Source organism: Brachyistius frenatus, unplaced genomic scaffold (assembly GCF_029030835.1).
Source record: "Brachyistius frenatus isolate BFR_SWC_R1_liver_20210118 unplaced genomic scaffold, ASM2903083v1 Contig_37, whole genome shotgun sequence".
Classification (NCBI taxonomy): Eukaryota; Metazoa; Chordata; class Actinopteri; family Embiotocidae; genus Brachyistius; species Brachyistius frenatus.
This window is the reverse complement of record NW_027210636.1, coordinates 1,586,382-1,610,000: the sequence shown is the minus strand read 5'-3', so window position 1 is coordinate 1,610,000 and position 23,619 is coordinate 1,586,382. Positions and strand designations below refer to the sequence as shown.

General features: G+C 42.9%; 2 protein-coding genes and 1 long non-coding RNA gene across 3 annotated transcripts in view; 2 read left to right on the top strand and 1 right to left on the bottom strand.

Moving 5' to 3' along the window:
* ppp3cca (protein phosphatase 3, catalytic subunit, gamma isozyme, a) overlaps positions 1-10,023 on the top strand; it is a 24,827-nt gene extending 14,804 nt beyond the window's left edge. Inside the window, exons 6-15 of the mRNA XM_069701519.1 lie at positions 330-475; positions 591-730; positions 2,196-2,273; positions 2,362-2,456; positions 2,549-2,674; positions 3,161-3,238; positions 5,505-5,589; positions 6,365-6,462; positions 7,919-7,945; positions 9,024-10,023. Coding sequence (XP_069557620.1) covers positions 330-475; positions 591-730; positions 2,196-2,273; positions 2,362-2,456; positions 2,549-2,674; positions 3,161-3,238; positions 5,505-5,589; positions 6,365-6,462; positions 7,919-7,945; positions 9,024-9,169 — 1,019 coding nt within the window. The 3' untranslated portion in view covers positions 9,170-10,023. The remainder of the gene's footprint in view (positions 1-329; positions 476-590; positions 731-2,195; positions 2,274-2,361; positions 2,457-2,548; positions 2,675-3,160; positions 3,239-5,504; positions 5,590-6,364; positions 6,463-7,918; positions 7,946-9,023) is intronic.
* A 1,649-nt stretch (positions 10,024-11,672) lies between these two features.
* Positions 11,673-22,542, bottom strand: adam28 (ADAM metallopeptidase domain 28). The gene is made up of 22 exons (XM_069701516.1): positions 22,400-22,542; positions 19,278-19,366; positions 19,065-19,141; positions 18,615-18,693; positions 18,414-18,490; positions 17,952-18,135; positions 17,726-17,788; positions 17,468-17,539; positions 17,105-17,274; positions 16,837-16,918; positions 16,084-16,217; positions 15,796-15,967; positions 15,244-15,333; positions 14,449-14,644; positions 14,254-14,359; positions 13,961-14,117; positions 13,735-13,815; positions 13,448-13,547; positions 13,247-13,352; positions 13,058-13,157; positions 12,861-12,947; positions 11,673-12,767 (listed from the first exon to the last, which is right to left on the bottom strand). The coding sequence occupies exons 1-22, from the start codon at positions 22,455-22,457 to the stop codon at positions 12,735-12,737; spliced, it is 2,313 nt and encodes a 770-aa protein (XP_069557617.1). The 5' UTR covers positions 22,458-22,542; the 3' UTR covers positions 11,673-12,734.
* Positions 17,124-22,536, top strand: LOC138622636 (uncharacterized). Its single transcript, XR_011311022.1, has 4 exons — positions 17,124-17,264; positions 17,866-18,104; positions 21,713-21,872; positions 21,977-22,536. It is a non-coding gene; the product is annotated as an uncharacterized lncRNA (long non-coding RNA).
* Positions 22,543-23,619: the final 1,077 nt, after the last annotated feature.

Genomic DNA, 23,619 nt, shown 5'->3' with positions numbered 1-23,619 from the left:
GTGATGAATCCTCGTTATCGTTTAGTTTCAACTCTGCAGACTCAGTTCACCGCTTTTGATCTGATTACATATTAGAATTAGAAATGATTACATAACTCATAACTGCCCTCCGGTAACGTTACCAGCGGTAGAAAATAAATACTCACGAACTCAAACGCTAAAGTTAAGTCCAATTTTAAGGCTGAATTTATTTGCCAGCTTTCGCTACCTTTCAGATGAAGAGTTTCCGCAATGAATCGTATCACAACATTGTTGAAGGATGAAACCGGTGGTTTACAAATTAATACATGTTTTTTTTTGGGTGGGGGGGGGGCCGGTGGGGCCACCAGGTAAAATTAAATACTCTGAACGGGTGTACGACGCATGCATGGACGCCTTCGACTGCCTGCCGCTCGCCGCCCTGCTCAACCAGCAGTTCCTGTGCGTGCACGGCGGACTCTCGCCGGAGATCAACTGCCTCGACGACATCAGGAAAGTAAGTGAGGACGGCGTCGAATCACCGCGGCGGCGTTATTGAAATGACCTCCTATTACAGTGGATGTACGTACATCAGCGTCTTGTGTTTTTTTGTTTTTTTTGCGCTCCCACAGTTAGACCGGTTTAAAGAGCCTCCGGCGTTCGGGCCGATGTGCGACCTGATCTGGGCCGACCCGGGCGAAGACTACGGCAGCGAGAAGACGAGCGAACACTTCAACCACAACTCCGTCAGAGGCTGCTCGTACTTTTTCAGGTGCGAGATCGAACCGCTTAATGACGCATGAAATACGGTACTTTGCGAAAAACACCAAGGACTTCGTTTCGTCGCTCTGTCGGCTGATTTTTGTCGATTATGCAAAACGTAATGACAAATGATGATTAAGCAGGAGGACGCTGTTTTGGAGGTGAAACACTTAAAAAAAAAAAAAAAATGGCAGGTTAACACAAAAAAACAGCTCAGTTATCACATTTAAAACACTTTTACAAAATAAGTTGACATACTACCTATTTTGGTTATATAGGTTAGGTTATATATTATAGGTCGCTCACGGTTTTCAGTGAAAATGGGTTCAGAAAATCGACAAACAAACAACTTCTGAGCAAAATGGCTTATTTTGCAATCGTAAAGGCCAAAAGATAAAAAAAAATGTAAAAAAACTCAGAGAAGAAAAATAAGAGACGAACAACGAGGCTGTTATGTGTGATGAAAACAGAAAAGCAGCTGCACAGGGAAACATGTCAACATGATAACGTCAGCAGGCACATTTGTACTTTTTCCATCTCCTAAAGTTGAACAGTACGTTGTTCTCATCCAAAAAGGACATTTTCTTCTTTCATTTTTTTTTTTCCTACAGTTGAATGTTCGAGCAGCTTCGCTGTGAGTTTAAAATGAGAAGGCTGTTTTCACATTCTTCTGAAATGCTAATTTTAGGGCTCGTAGTGACATCACAAATAGTTGTGGAAACCGATCCTGGTCCCAAATATTCAACTTTTTTTTAACCTCTGTGATGGATATATATATATATATATATATATAATAGAAACATACATGGATAGAGCTTTTCACTGAAGTATGAGGCCTCTTCTGTCCACCAGTTCAACTTTAAATACAGCATATATTTTAACTTTTTTTTGTGGGGAAAAAAGCCCTCATCAAACACACATCTTTGTTATAGCAGATTATTTTTAAACATCTAGAGGGAATCTTTTAAGTTTTCATAACCCTATTTGATACATAATTTATTTATTTTTTTGACCAAGTGATGGTTTGAACTATCGACTTTATATAAAAATGGACGTAGCTTCTTCCAGGTCTTAAAAATCGTGGCCGATCTTGAAGTGCCACGAAGTTCAACACCACCGAGGGCCACTAGAGGTCGACTCCGTAGACTCCCATTCAACTTCTCTCATGAAAGTACAAAACATTTTTTCCCACTAATCATTATGGTGTCACTCTGTAAAAGTCACTCCACCTTATTAATAGTTCCCTGGCGGTCAATCTGAAAATAATTACATCGTTAATTAGATATTAGGCCTCGAAAAGTGGTATGTTTGGGGGGGGGGGCGTGTCTGTTTGATTGACAGGCAAACTGTCTCTAAAAATAGAAAACGGCAACGAAACGTTTCCTCCTGGCGTGATGTCGTTTATTATTTTCCACACTAATATTTTCTTTCATAATAATAATAAGTTTGAACCTCTCGCCTCTTTCTCTCTGCAGCTACTCGGCAGTCTGTGACTTTTTGGTGAATAATAACTTGCTGTCGGTAATAAGAGCCCACGAAGCGCAGGACGCAGGGTGAGTATCGCTTTTTTTAAACATTCGTCTTCCGGCACAACAACGACACCGAATAAACCGACGAGTCGGCTTTTATTTGTGGCCGCAGGTATCGGATGTACAGAAAAAGTCAGACCACGGGCTTCCCCTCATTAATTACGATCTTCTCGGCTCCAAACTACCTGGACGTCTACAACAACAAAGGTCTCCGTCCTCTTTTTGTTGTTGTTGTTGTTGTTGTTTTTCCTTGCGCTCACCAGGCTCACTTCTTTCTCTCTCCATTCTGTCCGTCGTAGCCGCCGTATTAAAATACGAGAACAACGTGATGAACATCCGACAGTTCAACTGCTCCCCGCACCCGTACTGGCTGCCCAACTTCATGGACGTCTTCACGTGGTCTTTGCCTTTCGTGGGAGAGAAAGGTGCGTTTTTGTTGTTGTTTTTTTTTTTTTTTTAAATCCGTTAAATCTGAAAATTAACTGTTAAATCGGAGAATAGAAGTGAATTTTAAAACGAACCAGTTTATGATAGATTACACTTCGTCAAAGCACAGCTGTCAGAAGTGCTGTCAGAAATCGTCACGATGAAATATTAAAAGATAAAAAGCGGCGCTCTCGTTATAAATCACTTAAAACTTTTTATTATTTTTTTATTTTATTTTTTTATAAATATCAGTGTTTTCCCTAAATGTGCTGTTTAGATAAAGATAAAAAGCTATAAATAAAATTGATCACAGCGTTTATTTGTGTGGGGGTTTTTTTGGGTTAAAAAAAAAGGGTTTGTCTTTTCTACAGCTGCTTCTTGATCCTCAGAGAAGTAAAACCATCAGATGTATTTTAATTATTTCATTGTTTCCCTGCTAACGTTACGTAACTCTTAACGTGCGTTTTGACGTTTCCTCACCGCAGTGACGGAGATGCTGGTGAACGTACTGAACATTTGCTCCGACGACGAGCTGATGTCGGAGGGAGACGACCTCTACGAAGGTGAGACTGAGGTTAATCTTACGTAATAGGAATCGGCCGGTTAACACCTTCATTATTTCAATTTATTATCGTTCATATCGCATTAAAAGAAGCTTATTTAGCCGCTTTGGTGGAGCTCAGCTATGTGAATTTATACATAAATATACAGTGGGTACGGAAAGTATTCAGACCCCTTTAAATTTTTCACTCTTTGTTTCATTGCAGCCATTTGCTAAAATCAAAAAAGTTCATTTTATTTCTCATTAATGTACACTCAGCACCCCATCTTGACAGAAAAAAACAGAAATGTAGAAATTTGTGCAAATTTATTAAAAAAGAAAAACTGAAATATCACATGGTCATAAGTATTCAGACCCTTTGCTGTGACACTCATATTTAACTCACATGCTGTCCATGTCTTCTGCTCCTCCTTGAGATGGTTCTACTCCTTCATTGGAGTCCAGCTGTGTTTAATTAAACTGATTGGACTTGATTAGGAAAGGCACACACCTGTCTATATAAGACCTTACAGCTCACAGTGCATGTCAGAGCAAATGAGAATCATGAGGTCGAAGGAACTGTCCAAGGAGCTCAGAGACAGAATTGTGGCAAGGTACAGATCTGGCCAAGGTTACTAAATAATTTCTGCAGCACTCAAGGTTCCTAAGAGCACAGTGGCCTCCATAATCCTTAAATGGAAGAAGTTTGGGACGACCAGAACTCTTCCTAGACCTGGCCGTCCAGCCAAACTGAGCAATCGTGGGAGAAGAGCCTTGGTGAGAGGTAAAGAAGAACCCAAAGATCACTGTGGCTGAGCTCCAGAGATGCAGTAGGGAGATGGGAGAAAGTTCCACAAAGTCAGCTATCACTGCAGCCCTCCACCAGTCGGGGCTTTATGGCAGAGTGGCCCGACGGAAGCCTCTCCTCAGTACAAGACATATGAAAGCCCGCATAGAGTTTGACAAAAAACACATGAAGGACTCCCAGACTATGAGAAATTAGATTCTCTGGTCTGATGAGACCAAGATTGAACTTTTTGGCGTTAATTCTAAGCGGTATGTGTGGAGAAAACCAGGCACTGCTCATCACCTGCCCAATACAATCCCAACAGTGAAACATGGTGGTGGCAGCATCATGCTATGGGGGTGTTTTTCAGCTGCAGGGACAGGACGACTGGTTGCAATTGAAGGAAAGATGAACGCGGCCAAGTACAGAGATATCCTGGAAGAAAACCTCTTCCAGAGTGCTCTGGACCTCAGACTGGGCCGAAGGTTCACCTTCCAACAAGACAATGACCCGAAGCACACAGCTAAAATAACAAAGGAGTGGCTTCAGAACAACTCTGTGACCATCCTTGACTGGCCCAGCCAGAGCCCTGACCTAAACCCAATGGAGCATCTCTGGAGAGACCTGAAAATGGCTGTCCACCAACGTTCACCATCCAACCTGACGGAACTGGAGAGGATCTGCAAGGAAGAATGGCAGAGGATCCCCAAATCCAGGTGTGGAAAGCTTGTTGCATCATTCCCAAGAAGACTCATGGCTGTACGAGCTCAAAAGGGTGCTTCTACTCAATACTGAGCAAAGGGTCTGAATACTTATGACCATGTGATATTTCAGTTTTTCTTTTTTAATAAATTTGCACAAATTTCTACATTTTTTTTTTTCTGTCGAGATGGGGTGCTGAGTGTACATTAATGAGAAATAAAATGAACTTTTTTGATTTGAGCAAATGGCTGCAATGAAGCAAAGAGTGAAAAATGTAAAGGGGTCTGAATACTTTCCGTACCCACTGTATATATATATACGTAGCCATCCCGTAGGATTTTTTTTTTTGTACCTGTTGTTTCATTAAAGGTCGCAACTTTACTTCTCGTGACATTTTTTAATTCGACTGAAGTTTTCACGCCCAGTTTTGATCGTAGTGTGTATGAACTGAGAGTAGTACACACACTTATTTGTATTTATTTTAAAGATGTTTTTTTTAGAAGTGAATATGAGTTCACAGTTGCTTCTGTCTAAAAATGAATAAACATCTATTTAAGACTTTTTCGAGAAATCACCTTTTTTTTTTCTTCATGATTCACTTCTTTAATTTCCTTTTTTTTTTATTTATTTATTTATTTTTTATTGGATTAATTCAAAGCGAGTCCGTGTTGTGAAACACACCTTCAAACGTATCTCACGAGTCTTTCATACAGTATTTATTTTAAAATTGTGAATAAAAATGATCATCAGTGAAGGATGCTTGCATCTTTAACCTCCCGACTCCGGACGGTTTTCCCAGGTGGCACCTCGGCGATGCGTAAGGAGGTGATCCGGAACAAGATCCGCGCCGTGGGGAAGATGGCCCGAGTCTTCTCCGTTCTCAGGTCGGACTCCCCCTCTTTTTCTTTTTTTTTTCTGTTTTTCCTCGTGATAATGCTCCGATACGTTTTTTTTGTTGTTGTTGTTGTTTTTTTCTGTTTCTATGGATCTCGATGAGCTTCGGCCGAGCGCAAAAACGACGTTTGTTTGAAAACAGCAACAACAACAGCGTCGGCCAGCGAGGATTAATGAGCTGCAGCGGATGAGTCACGACGCAGCCAGACTGCATAATGACATTATTCCAGATTAATGCGGCTGCAAAGTGGGCAACTCGTGGAGCGGCCGCGTCCTTCAGAGCGCCGCATGTGGCTCAGAAAGAAGGAAAAAAAACAAAAAACAGACGGGCCGCCGGAAGACAGTTTTATTTTCTTCTTTTTTTTTTTTTTTTTTAAATACACAAATTACCCTGCGGAATAAAACAAAAAAAATCATGTAAAGTCGACAGCCTGAAAAAAGCTGCGCAAAAGTTGTGACGCAGTTTGATTGAAAATAGAAAAAGGTTTGTTCACACGAAAGCGTGTTGACACAAATCTTTTAAAATAAATTTAAAAAAAAAATAATAATAATGTCGCTTCGGCTGCTTAAATTTGCCACAAGTTGTCACCAGTGACCCACTTTCACAGAACTGGGACACGTACCCTTTTACTTACAGAGCGGATGTCAGGTGTGTGTGTGTGTGTGTGTGTGTGTGTGTGTGTGTGTGTGTGTGTGTGTGTGTGTGTGTGTGTGTGTGTGTGTGTTCCCTGAAATCTAATCTGCGTGTGTTGTTTGTTGCAACAGGGAGGAAAGCGAGAGTGTGTTAACGCTCAAAGGTCTGACCCCGACCGGGGTTCTTCCCGTGGGAGCGTTGTCGGGGGGGAAGCAGACCTTACAGACCGGTAAGTGTGTTTCACACTCGGTAACGCCGCTCTTTGACTCCCCCCCCCCCGCGGCACCAACGTCCATAAAGGAGGTTTGTCAGGCTAATGTTTGAACACTAGGAAGTGGGCGGAGCCTATCCGCGAACGTAATACCACACCTGTTCTCTTTCAAGAGGGGTTGAGCTGAGATTGATGTCGCTCGCTCTCTCTCTCTCTCTCTCCAAAAGGTACCAAATTCAGCTCCCGGCACCTGCTGAGATAACCCATTCACTTTTTTTTAATATTTTTTTTTATATCTCGTTTGTGTCATTTGTACTGAAAATATAAAATGGTCAAAGAACCATTTCGCGCTTTAATTTTGCCAGACTGGTTCTCGGCCAGAAGTTCGACCGGGTTTCGAAACTTTAAAACTTTTATGACCGAGCTAAATCTCGCATCAAAGCCCTTATTTCACTCAAATTTTTTTGGGCCACGCATCTTTTTGCGCAACGCTGCATTAACTCGAAGGCTTCTTCACGTTGAGGCGTTTAGGGGAACATTGGGAAATTATGGCGTCTACAGCGCTGACTTCCATGTGTTACACTCTCCCTCCTCTAAACTATGAAATACATTTACAATAAAGTGTCATGTCACTTTTCTGCTCCTTAAAATGAATATTATAAAATTGGTTTTGTAAAAATGGAGCTGTGAGTTAGGAACCCGTGTTGAAGCGAAGGTATCTGTGCCAGCAGCGGCGACTCTCCGCACATTTATTTTCACCACGCAAACATCGGTGAAGCTTTTTCTGTCCGAACGAACGTCCAGTTGGTGGAGACGAGGCTCTTTGAAGAGGTTCTGGATCAACGACCTCGCGCCCTCCACAGGAAGCCCCGGCCAGACTTTGGACTCGAGCGGCGGGCCGGCTGGTCGGGGAGGTCAAACGTCGCCAGGAAGTGTGCGACTTGACCCCCTGTTTGATTTAAAGGTCGAAACGCCCCCGGTGGCTTTGCCCCCGCCAGACGGCATGCTGGGAGAGCCAAATGCTTTTGGCCACGCTGGAGGCTTCACCAGAAGTTGCAAAGCAATCGGAAAAAAAAAGAGAAAACCGCATGTCGTGACCCTTTCATGGAGAATGTCACCGACCGATGTCGGCTCCCCCGGCCGCGGCTTTCACATCAGTCGGGCCGACCCGATCAAAAAGGGAGGGAAAGTGTATTTTCACCCCTTCTTGATTCTTTTCGCTTTGATGTTTTGAAGCTCCTCTAATATTAATCGGGGGGAGGTTGCTTTGAGTTGTAGTTCTAGCACTCCTCCAGATGAACAGCAGGGGGCGCTAATTCTCAGAATTCATCGAATTACGGCTCTCCTTTAACCAGCTTTCACACTTTTGATTTTTACTGTTGTATTTGCTTTTCTCTTGGCTGCCTTTGACGACTCCCCCTCTCCTCCACCCTCCTCCACCTCTCTTCTCCTCCTTCAACGGCCATTAACGTAGCTACCCTTGAGGCAGCTAAAGCACAAGGTACGTATTGGCCTTTTGCTAATAATAATAATTCATTATCTGTGTTTTGTGTGTTTTATTCGCCCCTTTAAACACAGCCAGTAAAATGTGTACTTTAATTGTGTTTTTTGTCTGTTTGTATATTATTATTTACGACCACGTTACTGGATATTCCTTTGTTGGCGGTTTCTCTTGCACGATCGGCATCTTTTAATCACCAGTTCTGTCATTGTTAAAGCAGGTTTATGTGGCTTTTTTTATTTTTTTTTATTTACACTGCCGACGAGCAATAAAATAAACTTTAGAAAAGGAAAACACGCTCGCACAAGAAGATAACGGCAACTATAATTCCTTCTTTTAGTTGCACCAGTTACACGATGGACTAACTGTATATCAGAAATGTAAAAGTCTTTTTTTTTTAGATTGAGTTGAGGGGTCACACTATAGCATGTCGTCTAAAATATCATAAAAAAAGTCACCCGAAAAATTACTTTTACTTTTAGCTAATTATTTCCCGCTGCTTCACCATTAAGTTGAACTATTAAGTTAACGATTTCAACTCCTGACGATGACTTTTAGTTATTTATTTCAACTGTTCATTCATTATTATGACCGAATAATCGGAGAACCGAATATTTCAAACGCTTCTAATTAGTTCCATTAATAAGTATTTGGAAGTATTTCAACAGAAGGAAAGAAGAGAGAAGAAATACTTCGTAATCACAGACATCCGCTCGTGGAAGAGCCGCCTTGATGAAACTCTGTTTTTTTTTTAACTTGATGATTTAAATGTTTGTAAAATGTCTGAACGGTTCCTCATGAGTCTCGTTTCCATTTCCATGCGTTTCCGTCGGGTTTTCTTCGGCTGGTTCGGGACGTTAACGTAAGTCTACGAAGTGTGAAGTGTTTTTATTGTCGTAGCGTATATATATATATATATAGATCTATATATAATGTGTTTTGTGCTTATTATATTAAATTCCACAAGGAGTTTGATTGAGGCTAAAAATAAAAAAAAGCTAAACAATATGTTTCGCAGCAAATATTTTCCACAGATAATAAAGTTTGTCGTGTATTCGTTGCCCTCCAGCCGTTGCAGGTTACTCCCCCACGAGGAAGATTCGCAACTTCGAGGAGGCCCGCGGCCTCGACCGGATAAACGAGAGGATGCCGCCGCGCAAAGACAGCCAGCCGGCGGACGTGATCAACGCCAACACCCCCAACAAGAACGGCACTGACGGATAGGTGACGATGACGACGACAACAACAACAACAACAACAACACACCGCCCTCCCATCTTTCACACAACCCACACCACCTGACTCACAGACTGCTCTCTCTCTCTCTCTCTCTCTCTCTCTCTCTCTCGAGCTCACTCTCGACGTTTTTTGTTGTTGTTTTTTTTTAAACCCTATTGCCCGTCTTCTGCTCGGCAACCGTCGTCGGGGCGACGACATACGTGGATCAAAACAAAGGGAGGGAAAACACGTCCTATCTGCTACAAAAAAAAAAAAATTAAAATAAAAAAGACAAACACACCATGTGACTCTGGTGAAAAATCCCCCAAAAAAACGTATTTATTAAAAGAGGAAATATATTAGATATATCGTGAAATAGCAACGAATCGTTCATTGAACCCATTTTTACAGTTGTACAAATGTATTCTGTACACTGAGCGTATACATGTCGAAATGATAAACAAAATAATAATTTTATAAATCTGAGTTGACGCGGATAGATGAAGTTTTTAGTCACTTTTGAGTTGTTTTTTTTTTTTTTTTTTTAACATTTTTGTTTTCCGTGTTTGATGAGGAAAAAGTACTGAAAAACTGAAAAAGGGAAGTAAATTCTATTAGATTAATGTTGATGAACATTTTATACTTAAAAGCAGAAATTGAACAGACGTGTCGTCTTATTTATACATTTCAAATGAATCCACTAAATAAGCTGGATGGATTTGTTTTTGCTCAGTATTTTCCTGGACTATATTTTTGTGAACGGTTTAAAGTGAAGGATTTTTGCGTGCAATGATAGTTGTTGTCCACTTGATGGCAGCGAGGATGTTTATCGCTCCTCAAACCCCCCGAACGAAAAAAAAAAAAAAAAGGGATATATGTCATGTCTTCTCGAGCACCGGTTAAGTCGACCTCTGGAGAAATAACGTAAACTGAAAAAAAAGAAAAGGACACGTTTTCTCTTCAAGTTCTTGGGCTGTATTTCAGTTTTGTTTTGTTTTTTTGCTGCTCACTGTTACACGACAGACCGATGTTCAATTATCACGTAGGAAAAATGTTCAGCGTATTCAGTTTGAATTGATGTTTTATTGTAAAACACAAAAGAAAAAAAAATCAAGAAAAACAAACAAACGGGGCTTTTTCCTTTGTTTCTAAAAGCTGTACGAGTGTCTCCACCTAGTGTTCACTATACAGAATGCAGGGTCTTTTTTTTGTTTGTTTGTTTGTTTTGACTTGTTATAATGCGTTTGGAATGAGGGAAACACATCGGACACAAACGGACTGAGTCCTTCCTCCTCTCGGGCAGAGATAATGATGATGATGATGATGATGCTATAAAAAAAACCAATAATAATAAAAATTAAAAAAAACGCTACCACTGCTAACAGCTGTCTGTCGAGGCCTAACTGTACTGTAATCATCTCAAGCATGGCTGACTTCGTTCGGACACCCGCCGAGACCGCTGGTGCATTTTGTGTTGTTTGTTTTTTGTTTGTTTATTTTCCTCCGTCTGCTTGAAGTATTCAGCGATCCTCTTCGCTCCCGAACCCTTTAAGACTTTGCTTTTTTTTTCTAGGACATATATACAAACAAAAAAAAACCCTCTTCTGGTGCTTCGACACGCCCGACTGTAACGCTGTTGTCTTTTTGTCACTCGAGAAACGACGGTGGGGGGAAATAAGCTTTAAGATTTGCTATTCTCTTGTGAATTTACCCCTTTTTAAAAAAAAGAAAGAAAAAAAAGAAGAGATATATATAATAATAATAATTAATAAAAAAAATTTTTTTAAAAGTTGCGCTCATGTGCCACGCCACCTCGGCCACATATGTCAACATCTGTATGTGTGTGTGTGTGTGTGTGTGTGGACGGTGAACAGAGTGGACACGTGGTTAAAGATCGAGTCATCTTGGTATCCTTAAAACAAATTATAATAATATCCCCAAAAAATATCGTCTCTTGCCGTCACGTCCGGTTCGTTCCGGGAACGCCTCCCTTTAAAGTATTTTTTTCGGTTTACATTCATAACTTGTGATTTTGAAATTTGTTTTTTAAAAAGGTGAGGCTTTTATCGGGTGGGCCGTAAAGTAAGCTGACTTCCTATCTCGCAGAATGTAAAAAATAAATAAATACAGAAAAAGTTGTTCATCCCCAAAAAAATTCTAATGGCTGTAAAAAAAATTTAAAAAAGGGGTGAAAAAACCAACCTGTACCGTATTTGTCATGCGAGGCCATGAAATCTTTTACGTAGATGTACCACTTGGAAAAAAAAAATTAAATATAATTCAAATACAGTGTTTTTATTTGGTTTTGACTCGTTGATGTCGGTTTATTTATGATATTTATATCTGAATATTTAAAAGTGTCTGAATTCACACAGTGATGGTACTGCGGTTGTCTCTGCGGCCTCTTCTGCCCCCTGCTGGACAACAAAGTAAACACAACAACAACAGCAACAAAAACACAACCGATGCAGCTTCAAGTTTTGTTTGCATAAAATAAATATTTATGCGGTTGTGGTGTTTGTAGGAAAAACAGATTTATTTTGTAATTAATGTACATTTTTGTGACACTTCAGTCAAAGTCGACCGCCGGGGTCGCGACCTCCGTCAGGACGAAATCAGTCTTCTGGTTTTCAGATATTAGCTCAGAAATCATGTTTGTTTTATTTTCATTTTATAGTCAGTATGTTACAGACATGTTATGTGTTTTTTGTTTTGTTTTTTTACACGGGAATTTGACCGTTTAAAGTTGTATTTATGAGAAGTTCAGTTTGCATCAGACATTTAAACCCTGAATGTAAAATCGGAGGGTTTTTTTTTTACATTATGTACACGTTCACGTAGCGAACTCATTTAAATATACGTGATAATAACACGAAGGCCACGACCTACGCTGTCGGAAAGTTTTCGGTCAAATCGGAAGCTTTCGATGTTTATTTTATTTATTTTGGAAATGATGTTGAAAAAGCAGCAACATGTCGTAGAAACGTGAACTCTCGATATCTGAACCGGCGCTTTCAGCGTATTAAATCGGGAGCTCGTAGCCGAAGACGCTCGGCAGATCAAAAAAAGCATCCCGAAAACTGATTTTTGTTTTTGTTTTTTTCTAAACAAAACTACAGTACGAGACATAAATAAGTTAAAAAAAAAAAAAAGTATTTAAGAGGATTTTCACAACGCTTGGGATTTAACAAAAAAACAAAAACGTACAGACATATGTAGCGTGTTAGCACGTAGCTAATTCATCGGAGATCAGTTTCTCTGAAGGTTTAAAAAAAAAAAAGAAAAAAATATGGCTCGCGTTCAGGTGAGTTTACCTGAAAAACAAAAAAAAAGTGCTTTATAAGACATGACGTGAATCCCTGCGATGAAGTCCTCAGTGCTTCGCACACCTGTAACAAGTCCAGTCATTAAAACAACTCATTTGGTGCTTCAGCAGTGACCTTACTTTTTTTTTTTTTTTTTTTTTAAACACCGCGGGGGGAGGGGAGGGGAGGGGAGGGGGCGTCCATTAAAAACTCCGGATCAGCATCGCTGACAATGACGGCGAGTCTCCGGTTCATCGTGTCGGACGTCAGACTTTCGGCGGAGGAACCGGCCTCAGAGCCTGGAGGGGGAGAAAAAAACCAAAACAAGATGACGTCACAAATTATAAAGCTGCACAGATCTTGTTTTTAGCACCCGGAGGACTCGTCGTTACCTGCCGCGCGGAGAGGTAGTTCTGGATCGGAGGTTTGGGTCGGTTCCCCGCCGGAGGAGGTGGAGGCGGAGCTCCTTTGGGTTTCGGCTTTCCGACCTTCGAAAAGGAAAACAAAAAGTTCACGTTACGGTCAGGAAACGACGTCGGGACATTTCATGGGACGTAGTGTTTCATCGGGGCGTCCGGCGGCGTCTCACCTGTCGGAGCGGCGGGGCCCGACTCGGTGCCGGCGCGGCCCGACTCGGTACCGGCGCGGCCCGACTCGGTACCGGCGCCTTGTCGGGCCGGTGAGCGGAGCTGCCGACGACCGCGAGAAAAAAAAAATTAGGCATTTGAACCGTTTCAGAGGAAGAGAGTCGACCCGCAGCCGGGCGACGGACGCTCACCTCGGCAACAGAGGACTCCGTCGTTTCCTCCAGACAAACCCGGCGACGCCGGCGACGACTCCCAGAACCACCAGGACGACGGTCAGAGCGACGCCGACGGCGACTCCTGAAGACGGAGTTCAAAAAACATTTTTTTTTTATTTGTTGAGACGCAGAAAAAACATTTTAAAATCGGGCGTGTTTGTTGAAGTCGGGCCTCACCGGTGGAAACGGAGCCGGAGTCGAAGTCTCCGTCCAACGAGTCGCAGCCGGGCGGCGTCCAGCCGGCTTCACACTGACACTGACTTCTGTGGTTACAAACCTGGAGGAGATTAAACACAGAAAAAATAGAAGTTCAACTTCAAAAATGTGAAGATTTACAGTTTTTTTCCTCCCCGATTACTTTGATATCATTTTATAAAAATGTAGAAAACTGATTTTTTTTTTTTTTTTTTTTTTGTTCGCCGCGACGGGAAGATTTAAAACGTCTCAAAGGAACTCGTACTCACGGCGTTTCCGCGACATTTTGCCGAACAGTTCACGTTTCTGTACGCCGTCTCCAGCTTCACGCACTGATTCTGGCTGCACACCTTCGGACGGACGGGACACACTTCAACACACTTCAACACACTTCAACACACTTCAACACACACACACACACACACTGTAGGGCTGGATTTTGAAAGGTCAAAGGTCACGACTAGTTAACAGTCAAATAAAAAAATAAAATCCGACCAGTCCATCTCCGCATCGGGTGCCGGCGTCCACCTGGCCGTAGTCCTTGGTGGCGTCCTCAAAGAACGCCGCCTTGCAATCGCCGGTTCGCACCATGCGGCCGTAGTTGGGGTTTTCGTTGCCGTCGTGACAGTAGAGCTTCCCGCAGAGGATGTCTCTGGCGGGAGGAGGACAGACGGGGTTATGACCTGCGACGGGGACTTAATCCGAAGAGTAAAAACAACAACAACAACGACGACAAGAAAAGAAATGATGCTGCGGTGGGGTGGGGGGAGGGAGGGGAGGGGGCTCACTCATTCTGGCAGGGGACGAACTGGGTGTTGGACAGACGCCGGCAGTAGCCGAAGTTCGTCCCTCTGCGGTTCTGGTTGTAGCAGGACTGACGGCCCTCGATGGCGCCTGAAAAAAAAAAAAGTTTGATAAAAACAAAACAACCGCGAGCTCCTTCCGTGTGCGTTCGAGATAACGCGTCAGAAACGTCCGCTCACCGAACCCGTAGAGCTTCACGCACTGGTCGGACGTCTGAGGGCAGCCGCCGTCGAAGCAGTAGCCGCGGCCGGCGTCGCACGGCAACCCGTTGACGGCGAACACGTCCTCGGGGCAGTCGTCGCTCCTCCCGTCGCAGTACTCCGGCAGGTCGCACACGTCCCGCTTCCTGCGGCACTCGGTGGAGCGAGGCGCGATCTAGCGGGGGGTGGGAGGGGGGGGGGGGGAGGAGGAGTTGAACGGGAAGTTGAACGGAGCCTCCTAGTGGCGCCGGGCGGCACTGCGGCTTCAGACCCGGGTCGTTATCGTAAAAAAGCGCTTTAGCATCTTCTTGTTTTGATTTTAGGCCCCGCCCACCCGATAGCGGAAGCCTCACTGCATCCAACGTAAGAGTTTTCACCCGGCTACCAAAACAACGTGACTTTAAATCAGCGCTAACGTTGCTCCATCGCTCTCGGCCTCGTTTTTCACAGCTACGGACACTTTTATCTGCGGTTGCTACGGTGACATTTTCACGCTATTATAACTCCTTTCCTTGTATTTCAATATTACTATTGTTATTATCAGTTTGAAGTTAAACACTGATGTCAGGTTCAAGAGATGGAGAAAAAAAAAATTTTAAAAAGAAAATGTTTTTATGTAAAAACAGGATTCAATTCTTTGGACATAAAAAAAAAAAAAAAAAACGCATCGGAGGGAAGGAACAACAGGCAACTGTAATATCGCCGACGTCCATCAGAGGGCGCCATCTGATCATATAGCAGCAGGTTCCACTGATGAACGAACATGAAACTGACCTTGCAGTGGGAGCAGCACTCGCCCTCGGCGCACTGCGATCCCTCCTTCAGCCTGCAGGTGGAGGCGTTGCAGCAGCGGTTGTTGCACTCCTACGAAACACAACATGTTAAAAGTCCTGATCGCTTCCTCTCTCTAATATTTCTGAAGGTTTATTTGTAGTTTTTTGTTGTTGTTGTTGTTGTTTTTCAGCAGAAAAATCGGATAAAAGAACAGACACTGGTGTTTCTGTTTATGTCACATGTTTACATTAAAACATTAAAGTATTGGAAGAAAAAAATACCACAATGTCCCAGTTTGAACAAAAATCAACCAAATGAGCCACTATAATGAACTATTATAATAATATTTAATATTACACACCTAAAAGAACCCCCCCCCCCCCGTTTAATGACGATATAGTCATATTTAATGACTATCGTTTAATGACGATAAAGTGTATTATCGATAAAGTGTATTATCGTCATTAAAAAGACTCGACGTCGTCGTTTTTTTTTTTTTTTTTTTTTTTTTTAATCCCGAGCGCAGAAACCAGAACCTGAAGTTGCGTTTACCTCCACGGTGCCGCAGTCGCACTCCTCTCCACTCTCCAGGAAGCCGTTCCCGCAGACGGGCGGCGTCGTCACGTAGTTGGGCCGGTCCAGCAGGCAGTCGGGCTTACGGCCGTTCAGGTACTTCTCGTAGCCGCTGGTGCTGCAGCTGCTGAAGGTCCGCGGGATGTGCCAGCTGCAGGACAAACAAAACAAAAACGTCCTCATTTACTGGAAAGTTTGGGTTATTATTATTATTATTATTTTTATTTTTTTTTTAATGGAGGCCGTGCTACAACTTCGTCCTCCCACCTGAGGGCGGCGGCCATGATGCAGCTGTCCCCGGAGCAGATGCAGGCGCTGGAGTCGTCGTGGTCCATGCCCAGGTTGTGACCCATCTCGTGGGTCAGCGTCGCTCCCACCGCGATGGCCTGGTCGTTGTGATCCTGGAAGGTGACGAGCAGTTTTCCATGCGTTCAAAACCGTGATCATAACAATGAGACACTTTATTTGCACCTTTCAGGTTTTCCGTTGTGAAAATAAAATTTGTTTCAGCACGTCAGGCGGCTCGTAACGCCTCGGGGGACAAAAATCTAACGAAGACTCAGGTTCAGACGGAGAAAACAGGGTTTTACTGTCAGAAAACAACGACTGGGAGGCACGAAGACGCAGTTTTAAGATCACAGAAGAAACACAGGGAAATCTGAACCGGCTGAATTATTCCTTTGTGTATTTAATATCATAATATTGCTGGTAAGAGGCAGTAAAGATTATTGGTAATTAAAAAAAACTTGAAAACAGTAAAAAGAAAAAGCCAAAATGAATGTAAAAAAAAAAAAAAGAGGCTACAAGGTGAAAAGCTGCGTTAAAAAAAAAGTCATGCTCTCAGACTAACTTTATCACCTGTAAATTACATTTAAATCACCACTTTGCAAATATATTTGTTTGAAGGCAAAGGCAAGAAAATTCATGGCCAGAAAAACAGGAAATCCACCAACCAAATAACTATGTAAATATAGATATATATAGAATAATTTGGAAAAAAATAAAGAAGAAATGTTTCACCTGTACGATGCCGACGGAGTGAGCGGAGCAGAGCGTCCCGATGTAAGCGAGACCCACCGTCGGTCCTTCAAAGTCGATGCCGCTGAAAGACAACACGAGAAACACTTTAAATATAAACTGCGATAAAAAAAAACGCATCTTTTCCTCATGATTACAGTGATTCATATTGTTTCAAGGCCGTTTGAGATGCTTGGAAACAGCAGGAAGTCCGACATTTTTAATTTTTTTTTTGCACAGTGACTTTATTGTTTTTTTTTTTCCTTCAGACCTGATGAGCTGCGCGTTGTCGTGTTTCTTCCTCTTCAACAGGTTGGAGTTCCTCCAGTTCTTGAAGGCGTCCAGGGTGGCGCCGGCCGGGGGGTTCACGGTTATCAGGTCGCCCTGGGACCAGACCTCCAGACCCACCAGAGCCACGAAGGTCCTCAAAGGTTTGTACGCCTGCAAGGAGATCAGCAAAATGTTATTTCTATTTTATATCGCATGATCTGCAGATTTTTAGGGTCTACGGCTACATACCGAGAGGAAAATATACATACGGCCGAGTGGATTCACTCAAACGTGCAAACTGCTAATTCAGCTTTTTAGCGTCCGCGTGTCGTTTTGCCCAGAAATAGCAAAAGCGCCGACTCACCATGTTGACGAAATTGATGATTTCAAATATCCTCTTCCTCAGCGCCCTCTCATCTCGCTTCATCTTCTGGTACTGAAACACACGTCGGTCACGTTAGAGGTCAAACCTGTCGCTCAGCGGCGGATTCATGAGAGATAAAAAGCTGACGTTGACTCAGAAACGACGAAAAGTTCAAGTCTGGTCCAAAAAAAAAAAAAAAAAAAGCAAAAAAACAAAACAAAACAGCGATGAAATGTTTTCCCGTGTTGCGTGTCTTACCTCGCGGTTATCGGCAACGAGCACGAGCTCGACGTATTTCTGTTGGTGGACAATAGAAACACCCTGAAGGACAAAAAAATAAATAAAGCAAATCGTGAATGTTTTGACTGTTTTTGTTGTTGTTGTTGTTGTTTTTATAGAGCATGACATCGCCAGACAGAATGATGAGTCAGCAATAATTTTGAAACAATTTGATGGCACATTCGGAGGCTGTTTCGGGCGTTACCGCGGATCTGGAGCGGCTGCGGCTCGTCGGCGGTTCGAAGTCGTCGTTCCAGCTGGTGTTGGTGACGCCGCACATCGCCGGCGCCGAGTTCCTGTCGTTGAAGGTCGTCACGGCGTGATCGCCCTCGTCGTCGCCAGACAGCGGCTCGATCAGGTACCTCTGGGCCGACGTTCGGAAGTAGCCCCTGAACAAAGATCGGCCCGATTAGACTACTGTTTTTGTTTTTGTTGTTGTTGTTGTTGTTGTTGTTGTTTGTGGTCACAGATGGTCAGAAGACTTGTTAGCGAAAGCTCGTTAAACATCGTAAACAACAGGTTCGGATGGTTGAGTTTGAAGTCACAACGTTAGTAATTTAAAAAAAAAAACATGTTTTAGTGTCTTTCAGCAACTTTGTTTTGGTTTTTTTTTTCCGGATGATTTGATAACAGTAAAGTCGAAGCCAGGACAGTTTTGAGGGCCCACCTGAGTCCGTCGCAGGTGCTGATGCTGGCAGACGATTTGTCGTCGTTCACAATCGTCCCGTGATAGTAGCAGTGATCCTGGCAAAGACATGAAATCAATGAATCGGTTATCCAGTTGATTTTCCAATAAAAGTTTTAGTTTTAGAGACATTTTCAGACCATTAAAACACGCCGTTAAAAAAAAACAAAAAAAAACACTTACGATGTCTGTCGGCGTCGTGGTGACTTCGCCTCCATCTTCTTGGTAGTAGGTCTCCGTGTAGTCTTTGGTGAGTAATTCACTGATGGCGGAAAGATTCAAATAAATTGACCTCACTTCAACGGGAAAACGGTACCAATTATATGTTTGCATGCACACAGATTCTGAGGAGGAAAATGTGTCCTTAAACGCAAAGGAAAATCGCAATATGTTTGAGAAAGAGAAGCGAAACGAGGAAGTTGTGCGGCTTTAAGCGCCGACCGGGTTTTCAGACAGAAAGTTTGAAACGTTTCCTTCAGTATCTTCTGAATGACTTCAAAAATTGATCTGTTCCAGCCGTCCAGTATTTTACCTCCGATGTACCTCGAAAGCTGTTTCTTTTATCGTTAACCAAGAATCTTTTTGGTTTTTTTTAAACACTTCACGGACGCATTTAGGGAAATGAAAACGTACTTATTTTTTTCTAGTTGCATCTCGATGTCTTTTCCTCCCACGGTCATCGCGTACTTTATCGTCTCCGGTCTGACGTGCTGTGGAGGAAAAAAAATAAATAATCGTATTTTACATTTCTTCATCACAACCACGACTTGTTAATTTTCTGCGAGAGCGGCACGACGCCTCCTTACGTTTAGTTATCAATTCTGCCTTCAAACAGAAAAAATGTACCTCTGCGTGTCGTTTTCTGACCGCGTGAAGTCGGACAGGTCGAACCACCTCGTAGTCTTTCCCCACTTTGAACTCGGCGCCGTGGCTTTCTGTGCGAGATACAACAATTTGGTTTATTTGTTCTAAGACTGAAAATGCTCTTTTGATGTTAGAGCCCGTAGTATTTTTTTTTAAATCAGCTACTCCTGAACCCCTTTTGTTTCCGGCCTTTTGCGCTAGTTAAGCATCGCTATATACATCCCGCCCATCGTTCAAGACTCCGAAACTAAACGAAAAAAATGTAGTACATGTGTGGTCGTGGTTAAGAGAGGAAACCACCTGATTAGAAAAACCTTTCTTTAACGTCTAAAGTTTAAAGAAGCAAAAAAACCCAACAACAACATTCATTTTATTTGACCCGACCGTCCACCCCGACCTCCTCCCCGGGAGGATTTGTTGATCTGACAACTATTCAGTAAATGTCCAGTACTGCTTTGAGGTCGTTGGGATGTAAACGTAACCATAGGTGGGCCTCCGAATAACCGCAAGTGGTGGTGTCGGTGTCTCCGCGGCAACACAAAGAGATGAAACTGATATCGGTCGTCTCTTTTGACTTTTAAAATGTCAAATGGGAGGATTTAAGTTACCGAACACACGTTTATCTTTGTCTTCAAAGGCCTTTGTTAAAGTAAGTAGTTAAACATTTGGGGAAACGCGCGTACTGAGATTTAAGGTGGGAACGGTGCATCTTGTGGAGATAAATGTAAACATTAGTGCAAACTGATGCTGAGAAGTTATGTTACTGGAAACTGTAGGCGACAACGCATCGAGCCAGCCGATTGGACGATTCAAGATCTTTCGGGTATAGCACTGCCGAAAGCTATCTCACAAAATGTATATTGCAACTTATCCTGCCGTAGTCCCGTCCATTTGTGTTTAATAGATGCATTGTTTTTATTTTAGTATTTCAAATAAAAATATTTCTTTTACGCTGTCGTTCGATTTTTCACAAACATGTACGTTATATTTTTAAATCGTAAAAGCAAATATTCCGCTCTCATGTTTTGCTGGGAAACCTCGTACAGGGACGGGAAAAACAGGAGGACACAGATAGCTTAGCTTCGTCAAAAGGTAACACCGGTTTAAATTATACCTTAAATCTTTCGTTTGCGCAATAAACTGTCAGATTTTCAACAATTTTAATAATCTGAAACAAAAAATAAGCGCAAATCTCTACAGATCACCAATGAGAGAAAAGATACCGAAAGCAACGTAAGGGGCTGAAAATGTGTGGAATTTATCTAGAATCTAAGCACAGTTTCCTTTTTCACTCGGAACTCAATCTGCGTACTGAGCGGCCACAAATGGGGGGCCCCAACCCTTAGGTTGAGAAACCGTCTTAATCAGGACTTCATTCCAGAGACAGAAAAACAACGGGAGCCGCTACATTCGCGTCGATTAACCTGACTAACAAAATGACTGCAGCTTTTACACACCGGGACCTTTTGCAGAGGAGGAAGAAAAAAAAAAAGAAAAACAAAGGAAGCCGTAGGATAGATAAACGATAATAACGCGCCTCGGAGCAGATTAGAGAGATCAGGGCGGATTAGTGCCGAGGCGTCGCTGAACTGCCTTCGTGCCCTCCGGGCTCGAACACTTGGCCAACCGTCCTGTGAAGTAATTACGGGATATTTTTATTGTGCCTGTTAAGCAACCCATGACATTAATATGGAGCGTGTACAGTATCAACACCGTATCAGAACCTCTGTAATGGAAACCAGTGATCAGTGGGGCCATTGTTTGGAAACCGCATCGAAGATGAAAAGTGGTGATAAAAAATAAGTTATAATTATAGTAATGCTAATATGCCAACGAGTCGCAATGATTTATTTATTTTTCCAGCTCTGACACGCTGTTCCACCTCGTCGGTGAAGGCTTCAAGCAGCCTGGCAGGATAAACAAAAACAAACAAACACAACTCCTCTGGATTTTTTTTATTTTTTTTTATTCGAAGATAAAAAAAATATTTTTAACTTTATATTCTCTAAATCAGGAGTCTCCACCCAGCAGATGGGAACTATCACTTTAACACAACGTATTTACTTTTGGCTTGACTGAGTAATAAAGACACACCGTTGGTCTGCCGAAGGCCACGACTTCCTGTATCTATTTCAAATTAAAAGGTTTCATACACAGTCCAGCTTGGTTTTTACCTCGTTTTGTTAAATTTTTTTGATGCTATCATTAATGCAACAGAAAAAAAAAAATCCAGATCTTTCATTCATCAGTATGAGTCATCTTTCATGTCTGTATATTTTCTCTCTGATAAACCACAAAAACAGTTTCACAATGTCAGTCCTTCCCATTTGTTCGCTGACTTCCGGCCAACTCGTCTTTAGCGCACGTCGTCTCGCCAAATCAAAAACCTTTTTTTTTTTTTTTTTTTTGTTTTCCAGTCTGTGAAAACAGCTTTGAAAAAGGAAACGAGTAAAAGTCCCTCTGGAGCCGAGGTTACCCGACGACCCGGCAGCACCTGAGAGTTGAGTCCAGCTCCGGCATGTGTTGTACAGCAACATCCAGCATTGGACCAGATTGGAGGATGTCTTAAACTGCACCGTAACTTTGATCCCATTTTAATTTGCCGTTTTTTTTTTTAATGTTTTAATCGCTCCTTCTTAAATGTCCTTTTCTTTCGCCTTGTGTTTTGGTGCTTTTAATAGTTTTTATGTGAAGCGCTGTGAATTGCCGTGTTGTTGAAGTGCGCCCTACAGAGGAACTCGCCTTACGATGTCACAACAGGATGGATAAAAGGCACGTTTTCTTCACAAATCATACGTTGTGCAAGCAAATGCGCCCCCTCCCCTCCCCCCCCCCCGGCCCGGTGGTGAACTCGTCCTAAAGGTGAGATGATCTACTACATCTCTAGTTTGACACAGATAACATTCATCAAAAGTGAAACAAACACGTGTCTTTTAAGTCTCAAGAAGATGCCAGAACGTTTATTCTGAGTTCCAATAAACTAAATCGCGTCCGTCGACCTGCTACTCGACACTCGGCGACCACAAACCCCCCTCAAAGTTTGCTTTGAATAGAAAAGGACAGGCTTTAGTTATTAATCAGGTAACAGTATCCCGGTGACTTACCTGAGGGCTTGAGAGAGGCGCTCAGGACGAGGAACCACAACAGGAGCGTCGGCGTCATGGTCCGAGTGCAAGACGGTCAACTAGAAACAAAATTAAAAAAACAGCGGATCGAAGGCTTTTAATGCCGTCGATACCTGCACGCCTGAGTTGCAGCAGCAGCAGCAGCAGCAGCAGCTCCCCCCCCTTTTTTTTTTTTTTTTTTTGCAAAGGCCCCACCTTCAGCCGGCTCCCTCTCGACCCGTCACGGCCACTTCCTCATTGACAGCAAAAAGAAATCTTGCAAACCACGCTCCCAAACACACATAACAACCAGCCCCAACACGCCCCTTTGCTTCTCTTGAGGAATGCAGGAAGAACACCGCCGAGAGTCGCTGTGACACATCATGACCCACTTTCAGGTCACACCGGATTTAAACATCAGTAATTAAACGGACACCCAGGTGATATGGATTTTTGCTGAAAAGTAGTTTTAAATCTCTCCCCTTACCTCTTTTGTTGTTGTTGTTTTTTTTTTTCCCCCCTCCTCTTCTTTACCTTGCACCTTTTTCTCAAAGCCATACATCAGGAGTTCGACTCGCGCTCGTGCGGACGACTTTTGCCAAATGTAGACGCTGAAATCTGCGAAGCTTCCAACCGGCGGCCGGTTCGGACGCTCCTCCGCTCCCGCAACCCACTGGACGCATGCTTGGAGTCACAGCGGAGACAAAAGCGTTTGGAAAAGACAATAAGGCCCAATGTTGCCGGCTCCCTCGGTGGCTCGGGACCCCGGCGGGTCGGTCTGTGTGTCCCAGTGTGTGGGGGGGTGGAGGGGGAGGAGGTGGAGGAGGGGGGAGGGGGGGGGAAGTAAAAAAGCAACATAAAGAGTCAGTTCTGCCTTTTGTTCTTTGAATGTAACACGACAACGATTCGATTCATCATCCCGTAGACGTCGTTTTACTCTTTTAAGACTTGGAGGTTGTTGTTGTTGTTGTTTTTTCCTGTGTAAAAAGGCCTGCGACACACCGGAAATACAAATGTTACATCTTTTGTTTTTGTTTTTTGGGAGGGGGAAGGGGGACGTTTCAAAATAAGACTTTTAGCAGGGAAATAGAAATAAAAACAGCTCCACAAAAAGTGTGTTTCGTGGGGTAAAAACAGGACGGCGGGATGTGTTTATGTCAGATGGAAATCTGCTCGATTCATGAAATATATTGTCGTTATTTATGAAGCTGCATTCATTC